The following is a 26,534-nucleotide window of genomic DNA, read 5'->3' as shown; positions in this document are numbered from 1 at the left end:
CCACTGGGAGTACAGCAAGCCTGGAGAAGAAGGTGGTCAGCTTCTACTCCTCATCTGTCCTCATGCATCAGCCCAACTCCCTGGATTCTCAGACTAGATCAGGGTCCCCTAGTATTTTATTACTTTATTTATTTATTACATTTATTTACCATTGTTTTATTTATTACACTTATTTACCACTGTTCCTAGCTCTGCTGGCTCACAGCAGTTTACATATGGTGCCCATGTCACTATGGGGCTCGTCACTATTGGTGCCCAGTGCCCCCCATCTACTTTATGAAAAGCTCAGCAGGCCTTGAGAGAAGTAGAGGTGGGCACTATGGGGGTCCATGGGAACCATGTTAGGAACCCCTGGCATAAAGAACAAGCAAAATTCAGGAGTTATTAAATTTTAAAAAATGCTTATAAAAGAAGCAGTTTACACTATTCTAAGAAACAGTATTGTCCTTGTTTTACCCCAACTAAGTCAACTCTATTTGTCACTGAAACTAGGCTCTTATTGCATTCACAGCTTACTTTTGACTTATCTTAGAATTTGAGTCGGCATTCATTCATTCATTCATTCATTCATTCATTCATTCATTCATTCATTCATTCATTCATTCATTCATTCATTCATTCATTCATTCATTCATTATATTTATTATATTTATTATATTTATTATATTTATATACTGCCCTGCCCGGAGGCTCAGGGCGGTTTACATGGAACATAAAACATAAGAACAGTACATGAAACAGTCTATAACATATGAATAACTGTACAATAATATTAATAACTAATAGTTGTAACTATATAACAATATAACAGTATAAACAATATAAACAATGAACAGTGCAACAGTGCACCAGAGTATTCTGGTGGAATTCTGAGAGGGACGGGGGAGCAGGGGCCCTTCAGTTGCTGTTGGTTATGTCTGGTCTTAACCAAATTCCTGGCGGAAGAGCTTCTTTTTGCACGCCCTGCGGAATTGTTTAAGCTCCGTCAGGGCCCTGATCTCCTCCAGGAGCTCATTCCACCAGGTGGGGGCCAGAACAGAGAATGCTCTGTTTAATCTGTTTAATTCAGATCCTGTGCCTACACTCTATACCCTTTTAAACATCTGATTTTCTCTTGGCAATTGCAACATATATGTTCTGTACACCAATAAGAAAAAACAGATAGTGTCACAGCATTTATTTTTGAGCTTGTAAGGAGGGATTCTTCAAGCTATGTTTATCTTGCTGAACATTTAGTACTTCTGTCTTCAGTAGAGCTAGGCATTTAAGGTTGTTGTTTAAAAAACATGCTCTGGTTAAGTCTATTTACCTATCATTTCATAGTTAATGCCACACCCAATAGTGCTGGAGGAAGCCAGGTAGGCATATACAGCCGATGGTTCAGCTTCTTTTGCCCACCTGGTGTAGTCCCTTTTAAACAGGCTTTGCCAGTGAGGCAGTTTGTCCATAATTGCCTCAACTGGGGGGGGGGGGCTTGTGGATTATAAGCAATCCAAGCAAAGCCCTGTGCCTCTTGCATTGAATACAAAGGTTAATTCATGCTAGTTATGGCCTCTGTTTTCCAGATCATGATTTATGGGTGACCAAATTATCAGTGCCTCTGAGCATTGAAACCTCCTATTCCTTACAGAACCAAGACAAGGCCAGTCAGCATGGCTAGTGCCTGTGTGCATACCTTCATTCTTTTAAAATAAAATTTAAATACAACCCTGCAAGATGGAACCAAAAACAGCTCCATGAGACTTGGCAGAGGACATTTAAATGTAAGGAGCAAGTAAAGCCAAAGCAGGATTGGCTTTCAGAGCCGAAGCATAATGCATGAGTGCCTATTTCTCATACTGAGGGCATCAAGCATGTGTGCCCCAAAGAGCAGCTCCAGTGGGGGGAATGGGAGAGAACACCTTCTCACCCCATGGAGAAGGGTGCCCAATGCAGTGGAAGAAAGTATGAGGAGCTCTATTCCTCATCTGAAGAGAAACCAAAGTATGTCAGTGTTACAAAAGGGGGCATATTGCTGAAGCTGACATGCAGGAAGCTTTTAAAGTGTCTCTCCATGCTGCTACTGAGATATTTGCTGGGGAAAGACCCCTATCTTGCCCCTTCCCTCCTGTAGTATGCTTTCTTGCAATAAGCATTCCCAGCAGAGGACATGTATCTCTTCAAACATCACATGTGGATCCACCTCCACACAAAGCTTTCCCTGGCAACCACCCCCCCCCCCCCCGCCAAACTGGGATCTGAGTCTTGCAAAACACACATGCATTGCTAAACTTATTCAGTTTCTTTTTTTAAATGAAACTGACATGGTGGGGAAAGTATGCAGTACTGGAGCTTGTACACCACTGAAGGCAGAAGAATCTTCTGCTAAGATGACTACTGGGTGGTAAATGCAGCATGAAGAATCTTTGCTTATAGTTTCAGAAACCATGCTCAGCAGCCATGTCACAAAATGTGGGTGGTAAAGGAGTGGCCTCCAGTAGAGGCAGGGGAAAAAAGGACAGGGGGAGAGATAATACAAGGGAATCATTATGCTTTTGAATTACCTTTGCCGTGATAGCAATGGAAGTGGAAAAACTGGAACAAACTCATTCTCAACAAAATATGAGGAGACAGCAAATGGAAAGCAAACTGAGCACTGAATGCACGGCATCCACACAGAATGGAAAATCAAGTCCAACATATATGCAGAATGAAACTGGGGGAAATGTAGAACAAAAAAAATCAAACAGGAATGTACAGTGAAAGTGAAGGAAAACACCAGTGCATAAAAGACCGCAAGTTAATTATAACTAACATTTTATTGTTTTTAACTATCCAGAAATAAATTTATTTGGATCAGGACCGCATGCTCCTCAGAACTGTTTGTTCCGATAGAGAACATTTGTGGCAGCAAAAGAAAATGGAACCACCATCTTTGTACACTAATATTTTTTCAGCAATCTTACTTTGTAAAATGATTTTCAAAGTTTACAATTTTCCCCAGCAGTAATTTATAATTCTATAGTACTGACAAACAAGTAAGGTAGAATGTAAGCATGTTACTTAATAATAGATTATTTTTCTTGGAAGCTTACAATTGCCAGGGAAATGTAATTATCCGTTCCTATTCATAAAAGAATTCATAATATTCATAATAATGTGTTCACAATAGCACACTTCTGAAGTGCAATTGACCCTTATGGCTAATGTTTTATCCACAGGTGCCTGTGACAAGTGATGTTTGTTGCCAGTTGTTATTGTAATTTTTTAATTTTAGAAAACAAGACAACACTACAAAGGGGACAAAAAATTTTCTCCGGGGAATGATAGAGGACAGGAAGGCCTGGAGGATCATTGTCCATGGGGTCACGATGGGTCGGACACGACTTCGCACCTAACAAACTAGCAATATATATATATAGCTTTTATATAGCTATAACAACATACACACACACAATATATATATATAATCAATATATATTCAAAATCTTAAAAGACGATGCAGTAAAAGTGCTGCACTCAATATGCCAGCAAATTTGGAAAACTCAACAGTGGCCACAGGATTGGAAAAGATCAGTTTACATTCCAATCCCAAAGAAGGGCAATGCCAAAGAATGTTCAAACTACCGCACCATTGCACTCATTTCTCATGCTAGCAAAGTTATGCTCAAAATCCTACAAACTAGGCTCCAGCAATATGTGGACCGAGAACTTCCTGAAGTACAGGCAGGATTTCGAAGAGACAGAGGAACTAGAGATCAAATTGCCAACATACGCTGGATCATGGAGAAAGCTAGGGAGTTCCAGAAAAACATCTACTTCTGCTTCATTGACTATGCTAAAGCCTTTGATTATGTGGAGCACAAGAAATTGTGGCAAGTTCTTAAAGAGATGGGAATACTAGAGCATCTTATTTGTTTCTTGAGAAACCTATATGCAGGTCAAGAAGCAACAGTGAGAACTGGGCATGGAATCACTGATTGATTCAAAATTGAGAAAGGAGTTCAGCAAGGCTGTATACTGTCACCTTGCCTATTTAACTTGTATGTGGAGCACATCATGAGAAAGGCGGGATTAGAGGAGTCACAAATTGGGATCAAGATTGCAGGGAGAAATATCAACAACCTCAGATATGCAGATGATACCAGTCTAATGGCAGAAAGTGAACAGGAACTAAAGAGCCTGTTGACGCGGGTGAAGGAGGAGAGTGCAAAAGTTGGCTTGAAACTCAACATCAAGAAAATGAAGATCATGGCATCCGGCCCTCTCAATTCCTGGCAGATGGGGAAGAAATTGAGGTAGTAACAGATTTTATTTTCCTGGGCTCCAAGATCACTGCAAATGGGGACTGCAGCAAAGAAATTAAAAGACACTTGCTCCTAGAAAGGAAAGCTATGACAAATCTGGACAGCATCCTAAAAAGCAGAGACATCACCCTGCCAGCAAAGGTGTGTCTAGTCAAGGCTATGGTCTTCCCAGCTGCAATGTATGGCTGTGAAAGTTGAACCATAAGGAAGGCCGAGCGTCAAAGAATTGAGGCTTTTGGTGCTTTGGTGCAAGTCCCTTGGACTGCAAGGCGAACAAACCGGTCAGTCCTAGAGAAGATCAGCCCTGACTGCTCCTTAGAAGGCCAGATCCTGAAGATGAACCTCAAATACTTTGGCCACCTCATGAGAAGGAAGGACTCCCTAGAGAAGAGCCTAATGCTGGGAGCGATCGAGGGCAAAAGAAGAAGGGGACGACATAGAATGAGGTGGCTGGATGGAGTCACTGAAGCAGTCGGTGCAAACTTCACTGAATCAGTCGGTGCAAACTACCATCTGGGGAATGGTAGAGGACAGGAAAGCCTGGAGGATAATTGTCCATGGGGTCACGGTAGGTCGGACACGACTTCACACCTAACAACAACAAAATACACACACACACATACACACATACACACACACACACATACATACATACATACATACATATATAAAGTTATGCAAAAATAGAATAGGAAGAACGTTTTCTCCCAACATCCTCTTCTTTATAATCCTCAAAACATTCTTTCAATTTTGCATTTCTAATTTTTTAAGTAATATGTTTTATTGCTATAAGTTTGTATGAATATTTGTCACCAAACATTAGGACACTACATGTGTTTGTTTCATTGCCTCTGTTTCCCCCCGTTTATTAAACCTCAGTCCAACAGAGAAGTTGTAAGAACTTGGAAGTTTTTGGTCTTTAAAATTTTCTTTTTAACCTGCCTTCCTCTGAAACTAAACTCAAGACCTAACTCTCTTTTCTCATTATGGGAAAATTGGATAAATAATACCAGGAAAACAGTACACAAAGTTAGGTCTTTAAATCATTGAGGTGTGAATTGAAGATAGGGTTACCAGTTCTGGGTTGGGAAATATGAGATTAGTGTTACAAAAAACAACCAACCAAACCAACCAGTAGGTAGGAACCAAAAGGTTAGATTCCACAAAATATAAGTATACAAATTAAATTATCATTTATTGTACAGAATTTATAAAGTTAAAAAGTTAAAAACATGGGCGGAGCCCATAGGCTATTAATTGAAATCACAACATATGTACCATACAATGCTAGACCTACAATGAGATCTAATGTGGGTGATATATTAGAAATAGCCCCGGAGACTTACCTCAAGGGGCCGTTGCTGCGGCAGGAGAAGGAGCGCACCGAGGACAAGCTGGGAGGAGGAAACTTCCATCCCCAGCAGTCCCTGCGTGAGGCCGCGCACAGCGCGGCACTGTCAGAGGCGGGGCCCGCCCGGCATCCTCTTAAGGAGGAGCCCCACGTGCCTCGGCCTCTTCCTGCTCCTGCAGCCTCGGAGTTCGCGAAACCCGCCCACCCACCCCCTTTTTTCTTTGTTTGTTGGGGAGTTGATAGTAAAAAAAAAAAAAGAGAGAAAGTGAGAAGAAAAGAAGGAAAGAACTAAGAAGAAAGTAGTACGGAACGTGTTTGTTTCGTTGTGTTTGTTATATGGTATTTTATTGTCACAGCTGGCGGAATGGGAGCATGGGGAAAGGTTAATTTCGGGCTGGCCAAGCTTGCGTGCTGGCCTCCCCTAGGTTGGGGGGTCCCCTTAAGGGACCGAGTGGATGCAGAGCCTGATTGAGGGCTCGCATTTCCGGGAGGCAGGATAACCCAACAGAGGCGGACGCCCAGTAGGGTAACTCCACTTTGCCTCCTCCCTTCAATTTGTGCCTGCCATTGCGTCTGGGTCGATATGGGCTATACAGCCAAAGTGACCCGTCGAGGAGCAGGCTGTGCTGGGCTGCCTTGTGGTCGGCTGACCACAAGAGGGCAGGACCTTGTTCCCCATGCTTTCCATGCTCACATTGTTATTAAAGGCTGTGGCCAGATTTAACGCCAATCTTTGTGTCAGTGTCCTCATTAGAGAAATTAATCCCTGCAAAGCAAAATGCAACCAGTGAGATAAATAATTCCAATTTATTCTTTATGTAAACAAGCTCAATAAAAAGTGGAATTGATAGAAGATGTCCATTTATCAAATGTAAGTTTCCTTCAACACAACTTGTAAAAATTGTGGTGTGTGCCTTTAGCTTCTGTGCATATATGAAAGCAAGTGAGGTAGGTTGGGTTGGGAAATACCTGGAAACTTTGGGGATGGAGCTTGAAGTGGATGGGATTTGGAATGGAGAGGAAGCTTAGTGGAGAATAATGCTATAGAGTCCGCCCTCTAAAGCAGCCAGGGGAACTGATTTCTGCCCTACAAAACTTTTCTCTGTCCCCTGCTTCCACCTTGGAACTGACATCCTAATTGATGACTAATATTGTTGTGCACTGCCTCTTTAAAAGGCTATCCATGTAGGCTTCAGAGCAGATAGGAGAGTAGGAGGGATTCAGTGTTTCTCAGTCTCCCTTCTAGTAGCCTGCAGGAATGCCAGGCCTACCAAGGATCTGAAGAAGCAGGCCAGGACAACTCTGGCCTAGGGCTTTAGAAACAGCTTCATTAAATATTTGTTATTCTTTATTCCAATGGCCTAATTACCTGCCCTACAGTTGCAGTTAACAAAGGGGTTTTCAGCCAAATGGAGCTGGGTGTTGTTTGCTCCACTACCCAAAAACTATGGTGTCTGAAGTTTATTTCATGCACATCTCTTTTTTTTTTTTAGCAATGATAACACAAAGTGTAATTTTATCCATATGAAACATGGAAGTCTCCAAGGTGCTTCATAAATTCCAGAGATAAAGGAGTTCTCATATTTCAAGGAGCTACAAAGCAGTAGAGTTTCTGACAGTTAAGCTTTTGTTGAAAAAGGTTACACTAGAATATTTTTACAAGGAAATAACTTTGTGCTTAAAACTGAGTTAATAGGAAAAAACTAGTTTCTGACTTTCAACATAAAGGATGTCAAAAACATTACAGTGTTGCTTTTTTTACACGTCTTTGGTATTGTTTTCAAAATGACTTAAAATGAAACACATGATCCTGAAGAAGCTTTATTTCTCAGTGCTTTTCTTCATATTCACACTAACCTCTCAATATCATCAGCTAAATAAGACTTTGATTAGCTATTTCCATTAATAAATTTATGAACCATTTCCTTTGAGATCGATACAATGGAAATATAAACCAGTGATGGAGGAGAAAAAAAGGATCTGTCATCATACTGGCATTGTAAGTTCAGCCACTAGCTCTGTAGGTCACGACTTCCTAATCTTATTTAATCCATGGGCACTTTTGGAATATTGAAAAGTTGTAGTGAGGGCCACCAAAATAGTTGCCATGGGTGGTTGAACTGATAAAAAATGTTGAAAGATTCAGAACCTATGATTGAGGCAACTGCTTTATTTTATCAAGATGCAAATGTAACATGTATCGGGCTTTTCTGGAGAACATTCTCCTCCAAGGCTGGAAGAAGGCCATGATTGGCTCTTTGTGTTGGGTAAGAGAAGTTTCAGTTCCTAAGAAAGGGGAGAGGCTGATCCATGCTTGACTACAGAGAGAGGAACAGGAAAGTGGGCTTGCCTGTTCCCTTTGTGTAAAAGGAGTATGGTTTATTCTTCCCCTTTATACTTAGTCTTGTCTGTACCAGGAGTATACATGCTGAAAATGCAGGAAGTAGAGCCATGAAGAACCAGCTCTATTTTCTTTGTTGTTTGAATTCATCTACCCACTTGTAAAAATTATGCCAGTTTCACAGCTTGGTAAAGGTAAAGGTAAAGGTATCCCCTGTGCAAGCACCGAGTCATGTCTGACCCTTGGGGTGACGCCCTCTAGCGTTTTCATGGCAGACTCAATACGGGGTGGTTTGCCAGTGCCTTCCCCAGTCATTACCGTTTACCCCCCAGCAGCAAGCTGGGTACTCATTTTACCGACCTCGGAAGGATGGAAGGCTGAGTCAACCTTGAGCCGGCTGCTGGGATCGAACTCCCAGCCTCATGGGCAGAGCTTTCAGACGACTGCCTTACCACTCTGCGCCACAAGAGGCTCTCACAGCTTGGTAGTGCTAGCTATAAAGGCCTTATGAGTTCCTGCCTTAACCAACATACACCCCCCAAAGAAAGGCTTCCAGATTGACCTGAAAACCCAAGAATTGATATAAATTGAGATAATCCTTTAAGTGTTTTGAACCCTAGCTATTTAGGACTATAAATGTCAAAAACAAATAAACTGGGATCTCTTTAGCTAGAAGAGCACCACCTTTATAAGTTCATTGTGGCAGACCCTGGCTGACCCTAGATGGGATACTTTGTACTAGCTGTCATTTTCAGACTATCTTGAAGGGTATGTAAAAGCAATCCACGTAGATCATGCTGAAATAATCTGGTATCAAGCCATGAGTGACTGTGGCCAGATCTAGAATACTATCTGTCATCCACCACACTGGAGGCTTCACGCTGAGCTGCAGGTTGCCCCGCCTCTTCCTGCTCCTGAATGGGAGAGCATTTGGCCTGGTGCATCTCGTCTGCCCCAGATTTGTTCTCTCATATGGAAGCCAGGGCAATGAAGTTCCCAGTGCAGAATCAGTTTCTTCTAGAATAATTACCATGTAAACTCTCTGGAGATAGAATCATAGAATCATAGAGTTGGAAGGGGCCATACAGGCCATCTAGTCCAACCCCCTGCTCAACGCAGGATCAGCCCAAAGCATCCTAAAGCATCCAAGAAAAGTGTGTATCCAACCTTTGCTTGAAGACTGCCAGTGAGGGGGAGCTCCTTAGGCAGCCTATTCCACTGCTGAACTACTCTGTGAAAAACTTTTTCCTGATATCTAGCCTATATCATTGTACTTGAAGTTTAAACCCATTACTGCGTGTCCTCTCCTCTGCAGTCAACAGAAACAGCATCCTGCCCTCCTCCAAGTGACAACCTTTCAAATACTTAAAGAGGGCTATCATGTCCCCTCTCAACCTCCTTTTCTCCAGGCTGAACATTCCCAAGTCCCTCAACCTATCTTCATAGGGCTTGGTCCCTTGGCCCCAGATCATCCTCGTCACTCTCCTCTGTATCCTTTCAATTTTATCTACGTCCTTCTTGAAGTGAGGCCTCCAGAACTGCACACAGTACTCCAAGTGTGGTCTGACCAGTGCCGTATACAATGGGACTATGACATCTTGTGATTTTGATGTGATGCCTCTGTTGATACAGCCCAAAATGGCATTTGCCTTTTTTACCGCTGCATCACACTGCCTGCTCATGTTTAGTTTACAATCCACAAGTACCCCAAGGTCTCGTTCACACACAGTGTTACCTAGAAGCGTATCCCCCATCCAGTAGGCATGCTTTTCATTTTTCTGACCCAGATGCAGAACTTTACACTTATCTTTATTAAATTGCATCTTGTTCTCATTTGCCCATTTTTCCATTGTGTTCAGATCTTGTTGAACTCTGTCTCTATCTTCCGGAGTATTTGCCAGTCCTCCCAATTTGGTGTCATCTGCACACTTGATGAGTAGTCCCTCCACCCCCTCATCTAGATCATTAATAAATATGTTAAAAAGTACCGGGCCGAGCACCGAGCCCTGAGGTACCCCGCTACTCACCTCTCTCCAGTCTGATGAAACACCATTGACAACAACTCTTTGAGTGCGGTTCTCTAACCAATTCCCTATCCACCTGACTATCTGAAAATCCAGATTGCAGTCCTTCAATTTATCCATCAGAACATCATGGGGAACCTTGTCAAAAGCTTTACTAAAATCCAAGTAAATGAGATGTAAATGAGATGTCTTTTGAGCTTGGAAACTTCCATTGGTATTTAATATAGCAATTCATTTTCTAGGACCACTGCCATATTGAACGTTTCCAACCCTAATTTTGAACTTTAAAGCCTCACATGAGTTAACTACCTATGGGAGTACTTCCTCCTGCATAATTCTGCCTGTTCTAGTAAATCTGTGAGGTAGACTTCATTGAGTTTAACCTTTCAAAGTTAGTCTTGCAAGCACTATGCTAACCTTCCTGTAAGTAACATCACACCTGTGAAACATTCTCCTCACAAGATGTTAATGCAGTTTTCTGAATAAAGCAGATAAAATCTTCATGATTCAGAAAAGTTTTGTGGCATTGCATATTGAATTTTTAATCAAAACATATTATTAAAGCTTTTGGTTGTATCATATTGTTTTATATTATTGTTTATATTCTCCCAGAATAAATAGTTGGCAATGTGTATTAGTGTAACTGTGGATAACAAAGAACAGGTATGAAGGATAACCAGGGAAGGACTGTGGTCCATTAATCATATACATAGTTGGTGTGTAGAAAGTCCCAAATAATATTGGGTAGTAGGTATTGGGAAGTAGCTTTCTCTGCTTAAGACAAGGAGAGTTTCTGACAGTTAGAGGAGATAATATACATCTAGATCAGTTTTTCTCAACCTTTTTACTGTTGAGAAATCCCTGAAACATTCTTCACCTTTGGAGAAACTCAGGAAGTGATCCCAGCAGGCCACACCCTCCTGCCATGCCCGCAGAAGCCACATGTCACCAGAAGTTACATTGCCTAGATACTACCATCAAATGTGACATCACAGTCTGCTGCCCCCTTCCCCACCAGAAATGGCCCAACTGCCTACTCCACTGGGCCAGAAACATGGCTGGGGCCGGAGTCTGCCACTCTATTGCCACCTGCCAATCCCCAACACAGTTAGGTTTAAATGAGAATACTTACCTCTCTGAACTGCATTCACTACCATGTGAGACAAACCTCATCCACCAAGGATATTTATCACTAGGGTCTCTCCCCTTTCCACCCCCTCTGGGCCAATTATTGGCCATTTTGGGAGGGGGTGGGTAGGTCAGTGTTACATGATATTCCCTCAATGTATGGGTTGTTTGGCTGTTCACAGCCTGTTCTTATGTATTCTCAGGAATAGGATCTTTGCAGTCATCTGTTGAAGAAATTTTTCTCTGTATTTTCTCTGGGTTTTTTTTAATGTGAAAATGTCTTTACTGGTGTCCTCAATCTTGCATGCAACAGAAGTGCGGCACAGAAGTGATGTGGTACAGTGGAGAGCTGAGATCAACTGCACCACAGAGAGAAGAGGAAGGAAGTAGCCCCAACCACAGGGTCACCCAACTCCCTGCGGGAAACCAGCTAGGGTGTGTGTGTGTGGGGGGAGGGGAGGTCCTTGCTGCTGTCTCTACTAGTCCAATCACCTGCCCCCTGGATCTTGACCAACTTCATTTGTAGTGGTTTAGCTCCATACACATGGTGGCGAGGGGGAGAGGACTGGACCACAAAACTAGCCTCGGCAGCTTTGCGGAGGTGGGGAAGCTGCTGCATGCAACAGGCAAATGGTGTTGTTTGCTTCTCTGAGCATACCCCAAGCTAGGCGTGCTTCTGCCCACCCCTTTGATGCCAGACAAAAAAGGCTGTGCTGGTACTGCTTGGCTGCAAATTCCTGGGACTTGTAGTGGGCACCACCACTGTGGTGGTGAAGGGAGGCTGCTCACAGGGGGATGCTGCTGAGACCGGAGACACTGCCGGGCACCTGCTGAAGTCAACCAGGTTTTGCCAGCTTGGTATAGCGGTTAGGAGTGCTGACTAATCTGGCAATCCTTTTGGCCCGCCCAGCCCTGACCTTCGGTGTCCTTAGGGACATCACACACCCCTGCGGGCTCTGCGGAGCCGGCAGGGGCATCCGCCTGTGAAGGGGGCCTGGGCCCCCACTCCTCCTGGCCCCTCCCCTCCTCAGCCACTGCCAATTACCCTGCTGGCCCTGGCACAAAGTGTGTGAGCATTCTATGCCGGGGCAGCTCTGCACACTCCACCCCTGTGTGTTCACAGGGAATGGTGGGGTGTCCTGCCCTCCCCCGCAACCGCACGGTGGCCACCCGACGTAGTGGCTGCCATGCATAAAGGGTCTTTGAGACTCCTTCTGGTAGAGAAAATGTTATATAAGAACCAACTCTTCTTCTTCTTGCTGGTAGGGAGGGTCTCACTTTACATTCAGTATCAAGCCTGAGGAGGGGTTTTCTGCCCATGAGATGGCTCCTGCCCTAGGGAGGACTCAGAGTGTGGTGTTGCTTGGTGGATCCTTCTCCAGGTAGAGCTAGAATGTGCTGCTGCTATTCAGGATCCTTCTGGAAATGTGCCCTCCATGCAAGAAGAAAAGCAGCAGAGGGCTGGTGACAAAGCCACCGCCACCACCTGCTATTGCTGCCTCTGTGGCTTTCCCACTTGAGAGGCCAAAAGGGGTTGGCCTCCTGAGATTTTCTGTCCATAGTAGAGGTCTCCTTACCCTATCAGACTCCTGCCCCCACTTTGAGCCAGAACATGGGCCAAGGTGTTGCAAGGCAGCTAGAATGGCTATACATGACTTCCCTTCTTTCCTTTCCCTTCCCAACAAGCTGTCAGCAGTTCAAACTATCACTGATCTGTTGGTTGCCTGGTTGTGAGTACCAACTAAGGTAAGTTTGTCTGCTGAACAAGTTCGCTGAAAAATTAATGCCATTGTTATTAAGAGCTCCTTCCCTTTGCACCATAGTCATGGTCCAAATTGAGGCCTCATCTGCCTTAAATGTTAGTGAATTTAAACAAATGTAAGGTACCCCACAGGCAGAACACCAAGAGATCATGTAGATAAGCCTTTAGTGTAAGTCATCTTCATGTGTAAACAAGCCAGATTGTGTTGAAAGGTAAGAAAATGAAGGCAAAATTTTACTAATCAATACCAATTTGTTAATGTGTGAGCAAAATTAGTTCTGACATTTAGGAACCAGTGGAAGTATTCTGCCTTTTCACTGTCCAGTCTCAGTTAGGCAAGAAAAGAAAAAAGACTGGGCTTCAGCCTGTATGCATGCAGCATGGTTGTTAGGATGCAAGCTGTCTCTACAGGCAGTTTTCTCAAACAGTTCTGTGGGGCCTGCAAAACAGAGCTCTTCTGCTAGGCTTTTAGATACAACTAGCAGCATGGTTCCCATAATCAACCCAATCACCAGGAAACATTAACATTAACACTGACACCCAATAGCATCTCTTATGCTGTTAATTGTTATATACTATACGTATTGGTTACTTATGACTGTTATGTTTCTTTGTTTCAAATGGCTGCAAACATTTAACATATTTACTTCTCTCTCTGTTCTATGTACACTGCTCCAAGACATCACAGTGAGGGATGGTATATTAGCTGAATGAATAATTAATATAATTAATTAATTAAATTAGGGCAGAATAGAAACAGAGGCTATGGTTCCCCCTCTCTAAGTGCACTGCAGGGAAGAGAAATAACCTTTTTGTATATGCAGGTAGCAAGCAGGATTGCAGGAGGGAGAAATGGAGGCTGTCAACCAGGAATTCATCCAGCTGATAGTATCCCACCTATCTTTCCAGTAGACAGATGGGGGAGGGGACAGAGGCAGAGTCTAATGTTTTATTCTCTCATTCTATACAGTGTACACACATATATCATGCAGTACTAGATTCTGTGGGCCCAGATAGTCACTGATGACTTCAGATCTGAGATATCACCACATCTATAGTTTCATATAATCATTATAATGATATAAGTTTGTCATTCCCCAGTTGCTAACAGAACTGGTATGAAATGTGGAATGGAGGCCCCCTTAAGTGAAGGATATGACCATATCCAACTGGCTGCGGATCCCTGGCCCCAGAGAAGCGCGTTCGGCCTCAAGAAGGTCCAGAGCCTTCTCGGTCCTGGCCCCCAGCTGGTGGAACGAGCTCCCTGAGGAGATCAGAGCCCTGCCTAAACTTCCACAGTTCCGCAGGACCTGCAAGAGGGAGCTCTTCCACCAGGCATTCACTTGAGGCCGGCCGACTCAGAACACCTGCTGGTCACCCTACATGCCCCCCCCATGACTGAAATAATGAACCTCCCAATGTTACTGTTAATTGTTATTTATATTATAGATGTGTTATTGTAATCTTTTGATGCTTTACTGAAAGTTGTTTGATGTTACAGTCTGTATAACATTCCACGTAAGTTATAGAATGTTCAATGTAAACCGCCCAGAGCTGCAAAGAAATGAGCGGTATAGAAATCTAATTAAATAAAAATAATAAATAAATATATAATTTCAGATTGCTACTGTGAAATTACTAGTGGATGTGTTTCCCCTTGAAAGCAATGGAGATGATTATTGAATTGATTTACTAATCTGACTCAGGTTTTCCTTATTTCACATACCAATTTTTCCCTACATTCCTATTAAGTGGTGTTCTCAGAAAAAGAGTAAGGGACTCTGTAGGATACACAAATAGGCAAGCAATTGTGATAATTCATTAATAAGCTTTTCCTTGCTATGTTCTGATACAGTGTTGGATGTAATTCATATTTCAGGTCACAACTTTTGTGCACAAGGACATCAGTGTGGTGAAAATTCAGAGTGCAGAAACTGGAACACAAGAGCTACTTGTGAATGCAAGAGTGGTTATGTCTCTGTCCAAGGAGATTCAGCTTATTGTGAAGGTAAATAATTTGCTGAGCAAGTAATTTGATAGCAGTCTAGTGAGAAATGTTCTGTTGAAAAAAAGGCAGAGCGATGTGTTTCATTATGAAGTCCAATCTTTGTGGTATTATAAATGATAATTTCCTCATTTGATTTTTGTATAGAGAAATCTCATGATACAGGGAGCTGGAAAGTTCAATCTGAAGTTCAAATCCCTTAGGAATGCCTTGCTTCTTGACATGTTGAAGTCTTAGAGTGGTTATGATTGTTTTTAAAAAGAGTAGGCTGTGGTAATGCTGCAGCTTGGATTGATATAAAACATGGTGTATTGGATAATAGTTATCTTAGTAAGATGAAATGCCAAAAATAAAATTTTATGTGTGTTATCATGAACTAGTATGACTGTGAATGTTATCTCCAAGGGTGTGAAAGTTGTAAAAGTCTTTCCTCTGCCTAGATATTCTATGTGACTCAGGTGCTACTGTAGCTATTTGGGGCCATTTCGCATGAGGGAATTTCAGCGAAATCATTACCAGATACTGACGCTTTAAAATCATGGTTTCAGATGACGCTGTCAACCTCCCATCCCAGTTTCGCTCCATGTGCCTATTTATAGCGGAAGCAGGGAAACCGGGAAAACTGCATTCTCCTGGTCAAAATCCCAACAGATGTCGCAATCACCCGCCAAGTGACAGTGAGGAGGGGTCAATAGTACTCATATCACCCTGGAGATTTCCCTGCCCTGCTCCCACCTCCATGGCTTCTGGGGATGGGAGGCGGGTGTTTTTTAAAAATGGAGAATGCTGAGTAGCAATGCATACTCACAAGTCTCTTCAGAACCCTTTCAATTATCTGGTTGCCCCCCATGCTCTTTATGTGAGTGCGTGTGTCACATTTTATTTTTTGTTCTTTTTCATTGGGGGGCACATGTAGAACTCCAGCGAAATACCCCCCCTTGTTTTTTGTTTGTGAATGGCTGGAAACTAAAGGTTACCCTCCCCCCGGCTGCTGGAAGGGGATGGGGGGGGGGTGAGGTTGCAAGATCCAGACAAGTTAACTGCCAGGGAAGGGCAGAGACTACAGTTGGAATCAACTCTCCAAGTCATAAATTTTCCCTATCACTGACAAATCTTTTGGCCCCAAAGCATCACCTCTTTACTTCTGAAAAGGCGCTACTGTTTGGGAAAATTTGCAAAGCAGTCTCTAAATATAAGTATGCCCTAGGAAACTATCAAAACTTGAAGGCGGAGCTGTGACAGATAACCAATGCCTCAGTGACCAAATTAAATTGCGTTGCAATTATTACTTTGGTGGTTTTTTTAAAGGGGGAGGGGAGGCGGGCTTTGCGTGGCTAGCCGAGGTTGATTGGTTGTCCGGTTGATTGGCAGGCTCGAGGTGGGTGGGGTCAAGGGAAGTTTGTGGCGTTTTCATTGCTCCTTGGCAAGAACCGGAAGCAGGTGAGGAATGCTGGAGGAGAAACAGTCCCGCTAAGAAAACAGAGTTTTTGGCCAGTTGTGAAATGACAATGGAACGCTACAATACACAGCAATGGAATATTCAGTGTTGATTACGGATTTTTACCAGCTGTGCAGAATGGCCCTTGCTAAACATTTCTGTTTCTCACACAGCTGCGATTGCGTGCACGTTAGCAAAATTAACCAGTGATTTTAGCCAGATTGAACATTACCATTTTTCCTGCTTTCCGTAGTAAAACTGAATGAGCTGTCATTCCACAATGTTTTTTATGTTACGCAGAAGGTGTGCAGCTATACCATGTTTTTATCTACTGGAGGTCAAGCCTGATGTTATTTATTTATTTTCAGATTTATATGCTACCCTTTCCCAAAGGCTCAGGGCAGCTCACAACATTCTGTAAAATACATACACACACACACACACACACACACATATATATATATAGTTATTTTAAAATCACTTTAAAATCAGTCCAGTTAATTGAAATATAAAAGTGTATCAAATATAAATATTGTTTATACACATTGTTATATGGTTACAACCATTAGTTATTATTGTAAAGTTATTCACATGTTTACAGACCGTTTTATGTATTATTGTTTGTTCTTATGTAAACTGCCCTGAGCCTTCGGGGAGGGCGGTATGTAAATATAATAAATAAATAAAGTCACCACCTTCTCTCTGGTGGGAGGGGCGGGGAATATGAAGTTCAGGTTAATGTTCCTCAAGGCCCTGATCTTGCTTGAAAGAGTGTTCCATTCTGGTTGAGGCAAACTTAATTTCTCTGGGGCTGGGAATCTCAAACAAATTCTATGTGCTCAATCTATGTACTTAAATGTCTTGGAGGGACATGATGGAAAAGGTGGTCCTGCAGATCCTCTTGCTTCATGACTCTGTTTACCCTTCATGCCTATGTGATATCTTCTGGAAGGTTTAATTCGGTCTTTTAATTATATTCTTGGTAACAGAAGGTTCAAGAAACAACAGAATGGAAAACAAAAAAGTTATTTTGGGGGGAGGGGGAGCAGGAGTAGACTTGGAAGCCAAAAGAAGAGCACTGAGAAGGACCCCCCCCCTGTCATGTCCCCTGTGGTTCGGTAGAACTGCAACACTTGATTACACATTCAGTTTAGGTGAGTTCAATATCACCACAACTCAATCTACTGTACCCAAAAGACTCTGAGTGATCTATGGTGACCATAGACAATACTATGAATTGAAAAAAATCAGTTTTGGGTCAAAACATCTTCTTTTCTGATACCTTTGAGAATTCTAAAATTCCTGTACAAGCAATACATTTATTTTGTAAACTCTACAGTTACTTTGTCATTATCACCCTCCCAATCTCCTTGGGAGTGTTAACTGAGAGGTTCAACGGACCTGAGGGTCCTTGTTCACCCCTCCTTAACCCTCACGTTCCTTTCAATTTTCTGCACCTTCCCTCCCCTCCTCGATCCTACAGTTTATGACCTGTAGAGACTCTCTCCCCCACTGCGAAAAGCTTTCCCTTATCTATCCTCGTCCTTGGTTCGCACAGAGGGATTGGAAATTTACTTGCCAGGAATGGCAAAGAAAGCAGACTGGGTGTCTCCTATATTCATGCCTTTTATATCAAAAGCCTACTCTATGGGAACTATTTTTCCGACTTAAACTGTCCCCCCTATAGATAGCCCTGAGGCCATCTGTACCTGTCTCTGTCAATGTTCCTGTACTTGCCATGCTTTGTCCTGCTTTACCTTATGGAACCCTTCAATAAAGACTGACTTCTTTGTACCATATGCATATGGAACAGTTTTCTACAAGGGGGTCTTTCCTGGTCAGCTGGCCCAGCCTACAGTTCGTGACACTTTCTGATTCTTTTGACGATTCCTCTACAAGCAAAAAATATATGACATCTGTGATGATATTTGTTGCCTGATGTCATCTTGAGCGGTGGGGGGACTGGATGTGATCTCCATAACTGGACTTACCAAGTGGACGCTGAAATCAATAGTCATACAATATCTAAGTCAAAAACAACCCCATGTATATATCCTTTAAAACACACCATAGAAGAACACCTTATTTAGCTAATATTACTTGCATGCCATTATGTATAGTTCTTGTCTATTTAAGTTTCCAAGCTATGCCCACAGCCTTATGATTTGGCCAGTTCTCACATATACCAAGATCCCAGTGTCTATGTATATGTGGGAACCTGGAAGTTGGGAATCTCTCCTATTACATCTTCTCTTGTCCACTATATAACAAGCCAAAGAAGAAGTTTATTTTACAGTTAATTCCTGATATGCCCACAATGTCTGAGAAGGAAAATGATGTTTTTTAGTTGTCTGAAATTTCCAGCAAATTAGATCTTTATGTCCTTGCAGCCTGGAAAATAAGAGCCATAATGAGCAAGAATGATTCACAGGAATTCTATGTGGAACTTTTAAACTCAAAATACTATACATAAATCACTATTGGAATTTTATCTGTTATTGTCTTTTTAACTGAATTTTATGTACGTTTGTGTGTGTGTATGTGTGTATATAGTTATATAATTATATAGTTATATATATATATATAGTTATAGTTATAGTTATAGTTATCATGAATCAAGGCAAGCTGGACGTGGTTAAACAAGAGATGACAAGACTGAACATCGACATTTTAGGAATCAGTGAACTAAAATGGACAGCAATGGGTGAATTTAATTCAGATGACCATCAGGTATACTACTGTAGACAAGAATCTCACAGAAGAAATGGAGTAGCCTTCACAATCAATACGAGAGTAGGAAAAGCAGTCTTGGGATACAATCCCCAAAATGATAGAATGATTTCAGTTCGAATCCAAGGCAAACCATTCAACATCACAGTCATCCAGGTCTATGCCCCAACCATTGCTGCCGAAGAGGATGAAGTTGACCAGTTCTGTGAAGCCCTACAACACCTTCTAGAAGCAACGCCAAAAATGATGTGCTTATAATCATGGGGGATTGGAATGCTAAAGTAGGAAGCCAAAAGATAACCAGGATAACAGGCAAGTTTGGCCTTGGAGTACAAAATGAAGCAGGGCACAGGCTGGTAGAATTTTGTCAAGAGAATATAATGGTCATAGCAAATACTCTTTTCCAACAACCCAAGAGACGACTCTACACATGGACATCACCAGACGGTCAACACAGAAATCAGATTGACTATGTGCTCTGCAGCCAAAAATGGAGAAGTTCTATACAGTCAGTAAAAACAAGACCTGGAGCTGATTGTGGTTCAGATCATCAGCTTCTTGTTACAAAATTTAGGCTTAAATTGAAGAAAGTAGGGAAAAGCACTAGGCCACTCAGGTATGAACTAAATCATATCCCTAACGAATATACAGTAGAGGTGATAAATAGATTCAAGGAATTAGATCTGATAGACAGAGTGACTGAAGAACTATGGACGGAGGTTCGCAACATTGTACAAGAGGTAGCAACTAAAACCTTCCCAAAGAATGTGTCTGAGGAAGCTTTACAAATAGCTAAGGAGAGAAGAGAAGTGAAAGGCAAGGGAGAAAGAGAAAGATACACCCAATTAAATGCAGAATTCCAGAGAAAAGCTAGAAGAGATAAGAATGCCTTCTTAAATGAACAGTGCAAACAAATAGAAGAAAACAATAGAATGGGGAGGACCAGAGATCTTTTCAAGAAAATTGGAGGTATGAAGAGAATGTTTCATATAAAGATGGGTATGATAAGGGACAAAAATGGTAGGGACATCACAGAAGCAGAAGAGATTTTTAAAAGGTGGTAAAATTATACAGAAGAACTATACAAGAGTGAGCTTAACATCCCTGATAACCACAAAAGGGTAGTTACTGACCTGGAGCCAGACATCCTGGAATGTAAAGTCAAATGGGCCTTAGGAAGTCTGAGCAACAATAAAGCTAGTGGTGGTGACAGCATTCCAGTTGAACTATTCAAAATCTTAGAAGACGATACAGTAAAAGTGCTACACTCAATATGCCAGCAAATTTGGAAAACTCAACAATGGTCACAGGATTGGAAAAGGTCAGTTTACATTCCAATCCCAAAAAAGGGCAGTGCCAAAGAATGTTCAAACTACCACACCATTGCACTCATTTCTCATGCTAGCAAAGTTATGCTCAAAATCCTACAAGCTAGGCTCCAGCAATATGTGGACCGAGAACTTCCTGAAGTACAGGCAGGATTTAGAAGAGGCAGAGGAACTAGGGATCAAATTGCCAACATACGCTGGATCATGGAGAAAGCTAGGGAATTCCAGAAGAACATCTACTTCTGCTTCATTGACTATGCTAAAGCCTTTGATTGTGTGGAGCACAAGAAATTGTGGCAAGTTCTTAAAGAGATGGGAATACCAGAGCATCTTGAGAAACTTATATGCAGGTCAAGAAGCAACAGTGAGAACCGTGCACGGACCGCACCCAACAACAACAACAGTTATAGTTATATATATAAAGTTATATATAGTTATATATATATAGTTATATATATCGTTATATATATAATTGTTCTTAGGTGTGAAGTCATGTCCGACCCATCGCAACACCATGGACAATAATCATCCAGGCCTTCTTGTCCTCTACCATTCCCTGGAGTCCATTTAAGTTCCCACCAACTGCTTCAGTGACTCCATCCAACCACCTCTTTCTGTGTTGTCCCCTTCTTCTCCTATCCTCAATTGTTCCTAGCATTAAGTTCTTCTACAGGGAGTCCTTCCTTCTCATGAGGTAGCCAAAGTATTTGAGTTTCATCTTCAGGATCTGGCCTTCTAAGGAGCAGGCAGGGCTGATCTCCTCTAGGACTGACCGATTTGTTCGCCTTGCAGTCCAAGGGACTCACAAGAGTCTTCTCCAGCACCAGAGTTCAAAAGCCTCAATTCTTTGACGCTCGGCCTTCCTTATAGTCCAAATTTCACAGACCTACATTGCAACTGGGATGACCATAGCCTTCACTAGATGGACTTTCATTGGCGGGTTGATGTCTCTGCTTTTTAGGATGCTGTCTAGATTTGCCATAGCTTTCCCCTCAGGAGCAAGTGTCTTGCTGCAGTCCCCATCTGCAGTGATCTTGGAGCCCAGGAAAATAAAATCTGTCACTACCTCCATTTCTTCCCCATCTATTTGCCAGGAATTGAGAGGGCCAGATGCCATGATCCTTGTTTTCTTGATATTGAGTTTCAAGCCAACTTTTGCACTCTCCTCCTTCACTCGCATCAAAAGGCTCTTTAATTCCTCTTCACTTTCTGCCATTAGAATGGAATCATCTGCATATCTGAGGTTGTTGATATTTCTCCCTGCAATCTTGATCCCAATTTGTGACTCATCTAACCCTGCCTTTCTCATAATGTGCTCTGCATACAAGTTAAATAGGCAAGGCGACAGTATACAGCCTTGCCGAACTCCTTTCTCAATTTTGAACCAATCAGTGATTCCATGCCCGGTTCTCACTGTTGCTTCTTGACCTGCATATAGAATCATAGAATCATAGAGTTGGAAGGGGCCATTCAGGCCATCTAGTCCAACCCCCAGCTCAACGCAGGATCAGCCCTAAGCATCCTAAAGCATCCAAGAAAAGTGTGTATCCAACCTTTGCTTGAAGACTGCCATAGGTTTCTCAAGAGACAGATAAGATGCTCTGGTATTCCCATCTCTTTAAGAACTTGCTATAATTTGTTGTGCTTCACACAATCAAAGACTTTAGCATAGTCAATGAAGCAGAAGTAGATGTTCTTCTGGAATCCCCTAGCTTTCTCCATGATCCAGGGTGTGTTGGCAATTTGATCTCTAGTTCCTCTTCCTCTTCGAAATCCTGCTTGTACTTCTGGAAGTTCTCGGTCCACATATTGCTGGAGCCTAGCTTGTAGGATTTTGAGCATAACTTTGCTAGCATGAGAAATGAGTGCAAAGGTGCGGTAGTTTGAACGTTCTTTGGCATTGCCCTTCTTTGGGATTGGAATATGTGGCCACTGTTGAGTTTTCTAAATCTGCTGACATATTGAGTGTAGCACTTTTACTGCATCGTCTTTTAACATTTTGAATAGTTGAACTGGAATTCTGTCACCTCCACTAGCTTTATTGTTGCTCAGACTAAGGCCCATTTGACTTATATATATAAAGGTAAAGGTATCCCCTGTGCAAGCACCGAGTCATTTCTGACCCTTGGGGTGACACACTCTAGCGTTTTCTTGGCAAACTAAATACAGGGTGGTTTGCCATTCCCTTCCCCAGTTATTACCATTTTACCCCCCCCCCCAAGCAAGCTGAGTACTCTCAGAAGGATGGAAGGCTGAGTCAATCTTGATAGAACTCCCATCCTCATGGTCAGAGCTTCAGACAGCATGTTGGCTGCCTTACCACCCTTTGCCACAAGAGGCTCTTTGACCCTAGTAGATTACATAATTTGTTAAAACAGGTGCCAATTGTGATACTGAACATGAACTGTTAACATAAACGGCAACTTCTTCCAAATCAGGTGTATATATTTATATATTAACCTCATTGTGAAGGCCTTTGACCAATACAATAAAATCTATCATCATGTACTACTACTACAAGACGTCAGCTGTCTTTAAATAATTTTTAATTGAATTGTATGCATATTTACTTATTTTGCACAGTATATTCTTTTTTCTAGTCTTTTCAGCTGTTTAATCCCCTGTTATATTTCTCAGGGAAACAACCTCAGGGGCACTGAGATTACTCTCTCTCCCTTTCCTGCATTAGAAGAGTGTGTACTCTTCACAAAAGATATGAACATTTTCTTTCTTTTAACATGGAACAGGAGCATTGAATCACTCATGTTTCCCTTTTAATTTTCAGTGACAATATATTATTGATTCAAAGACATTTATTTGCAGTCATTTAGACCCGTATAGATATATTATTGATTCAATTTGGTAGGAATCAAGGTGCCTGCTAGTCAGTTTACATTGTATATCTATTAATGTGATAAACTGGCACAAATGCATTCACTTTGCCTTGAACATTTTTTGGTTTCCTGTATTATGACACAAGTATTTATGAGCTGTTATTTGTTATTTTAGAAATAATGTGTATTTAGATGAATTTCTGAAATACTTTTTTCCATTAATATTGGAGATGGAGAAGAAGTGACATACATGATAAACACTCTTGCAGGCACAGGGAGATAAGTCTAAGGAAGTGGTTAGTGAAAAAAGATTTGTGGATGCTATACTTAACTCTTTCAAAAAGTTGTTTCCTCATGTAGAAGCATGAAGCGAGAATGACTAGTATGCTACAAATTAGGACCAAATTATATTCCTAATATTAGAAAGATGTTGCAGTATTGATGGCTCATTGTTTGAATAAACCCAAGTCAATTGAAGTTAATGAAAGCTTATAAGAGCACAGCTATCCTAAGAATAGTGCCATTAGTTGTCAATGTAATAGAGTACTAATAGAGACTTCCTGTGTATTAAGGAAATTCTCTGTACTTCAGACTGTGAGCCATAGTTGCTAGACAGATGTTGTATCGACTCAGTTTAAAACAATAGAAGATAATAAGGTTTTTGGCAGCAACAATCTAGCAAACCATTGCTATTGCATATGGTAAATATATTTCTCTTAATCAGCTTGCTCTTTTAAATAAAATTCATATATTATTATAATATATTATTATAATTATTATTATAATATTATTATAATATAATTCATATATTTGTGCTTCAAAAATAAAGCTAAAACAAAATTTTGAAAACCTCCTTTCCCTGGATATTGCTTAATTTGACTGGGCTAAAATGAATTTCAATAGTGAAAAATGTAAAGTTTTGCATTTAGGTAGGAAAAACCAAATGCATCATTATAGGATGGGGGGGACCTGTCTTGGCAGTACTGAGTGCGAAAAGGATCTGGGGCTCTTAGTAGACCATACACTGAAAATGAATCAGTAGTGTGACTTGGTGGCTAATAAGGCAAATCAAATTTGGGGCTGCATCAAAAGAAATATAGTGTCCAGATCATGCAAGGTGATGGTGTTGCTTTACTCTGCTCTGGCTAGACCTCAGAGTACTATGTTCAGTTTTGGGCACCACAATTGAAGAAGGATGTAGCCAAACTGGAGCATGTTCAGAGGATGACTACAACAAAAGTGAGGGGTTTGGAGACCAAGATGTAAGAGGAAGGGTTGGGAGAGCTTGGTCTGTTTAGCCTGGAGAGAAGATGACGAAGACGTGTTATGATAACCATCTTCAAGTATTTGAAGGACTGTCACATAGAGGATGAAGCAGAGTTGTTTTGCCCTGGAGGGATGGACCAGAACCAATGGGATTAAATTAATTTAAAAGAATATTCAGTTAATTTGTGAATGCAAGAGGCTAGAGATTCTTGTTTATTTTTTTGGGGGGGATCACTAGAGCATGGAATTGGGGTCACAGTGGTGTGAGCAGGTAGCAGTGAGTGTCCTGCATTGTGCAGGGAGTTGGACTAGAGGACCCTGGAGGTCCCTTCCAGCTCTATGATTCTGTGATTCTTTGGAATGGAACAAATCAGTTGTTTAAAAAGTAACCCGATTGATACTAGGGTTGGGTGCTTCGGTATCTGAAGTGACCATTCCCACCCAAAGCAGCCAGCACCACGGCACGGGGGGAGGGGAGGTACAGGCGCCGGTGCACCAGTTGGTGCACACACATAGGTGCAGAGCCAACTGGCACACCAGCAACTGCACCTCTCCTCCCCTCCCTCGTGCCACAGCACTGGCTTCTTCAGGTGGGAACAACCACTTCCAACACCGAAGCACCCAACCCTAACTGATACTAGATTATTATTTAAGCAGGGGCCCCCAACCTTTATGAGCCTTTGGATACATTTGGAATTCTGAAATGTTCTTTCTTTTCCAGAATATTAGAATTTGAGGTATCCAATCAAAGTTAAAGGCAGTAGGTTCAGGAAAGCCAAAAAGAGGTGCTCCTTTACACAGACAGTAATTAAAAGGTGGCATTCGCTGCCAGAGAATGGATAATCAAAGAAATAAACAGTCTTCTCATTTTGGAGGGGGAGAGGTCTTGCATACTGGGTCTCCATACGAGGCAGAGTAAACAGCTCCTGGTTGGGAAATTCCTGGAAATTTGGGGCATCAGGCAGGGGAATGGGGAGGTCAGGTCAAGGGAATAGATATATATTGCCATATTTTGCCATGTAGTCCACCATTTGAAGTAGCCTTTTCCCCCAGAAAACTGATCAGTTGTAATTCCGGAAGACTTGTAGTGTTTACCTGAAGCTGACAATCCTAAATGGGGTAGTCATAGCTCCCCACCATATTATTTCAGTGCCATATCTTGTTGAATGCCCTTATGTGAAAGGTTCTTCCATTTTTAGCAAAAGTTCAGTTTTGTTTTGCTGCTGGTATGGGGTGGTGAGGTGGGGGTAGAGAAACGGACAGCAGCATTACCAGATTATTGACTGTATTTTTTCTATGATATTTAGTGGTCTTAAAATTGTTATAGAAGCATAATATTGCAGTGAGACCTGTTTGCTTATGTGCTGTATGCTACAAGACTCAAAATAAAGATAGCTTTTAAAAAACAAAAACAAAAACCGAACCATGATGAACTGAGAACACAGGGAGCTGCATTTATATTCCCTTTTTGGGACTGTATTTGGAATTCAATTAAGATCATGGTTCAGTGTGGTACCTAGTGTTAAGATGTATTGAATGAACATGCAAATATCAATGAAGTGATATGAAAGACAAAGTTTGGTGCCTGGGAGAACTAGCGGATAAGTCTCATGCTGTGGTAATGGGCCAAAATTTTGTTCCATTGTTTTAAAGAGACTGAAATGGAAGTGACATTTCAGATAATTTCTTTTGAGATACCCAGGTTTTCCTGTGTCTTATGGCTTATCAGAGAATAATAGCATCATAATTCAGACAGCACTGGATCATTAACTTTGAACTTTCAAACTTCGGATCCTTATTCTTATATTCTTTGAACACAGCATGTCTGCTCTAAGTGCATTTTTTGCCCTCCTGGTCTCAAGCTGTTCTGTCAACTGTTGATGATGAAACTTCTGCCTTTTTAATAGCATGATGCTGGTTTATACTTTTGTCCACCAGTTAAGGGTAGAAGTAGATGTTATACAGAAAACAGGTTCTCCTCTGACAGTTTCATACGTACTTTCTCCCCGACATGCTCTGAAACAGGATGAGACTGAGGAAT

At 41.8% G+C, this 26,534-nt stretch overlaps 1 protein-coding gene across 5 annotated transcripts in view; it reads left to right on the top strand.

Annotated features, from left to right (window-relative positions):
- Positions 1-26,534, top strand: part of NELL1 (neural EGFL like 1) — a 705,231-nt gene that overhangs the window by 232,672 nt on the left and 446,025 nt on the right. For all 5 annotated transcript variants that reach the window (XM_077322024.1, XM_077322027.1, XM_077322026.1 and 2 more), the window contains exon 12: positions 14,772-14,900. In XM_077322024.1, coding sequence (XP_077178139.1) covers positions 14,772-14,900 — 129 coding nt within the window. The remainder of the gene's footprint in view (positions 1-14,771; positions 14,901-26,534) is intronic.

The sequence above is a fragment of the Paroedura picta genome, chromosome 2, assembly GCF_049243985.1.
Source record: "Paroedura picta isolate Pp20150507F chromosome 2, Ppicta_v3.0, whole genome shotgun sequence".
In the NCBI taxonomy this organism is placed as follows: Eukaryota; Metazoa; Chordata; class Lepidosauria; order Squamata; family Gekkonidae; genus Paroedura; species Paroedura picta.
The sequence above is the reverse complement of the archived record's forward strand: the minus strand, read 5'-3'. Positions and strand labels throughout refer to the sequence as shown.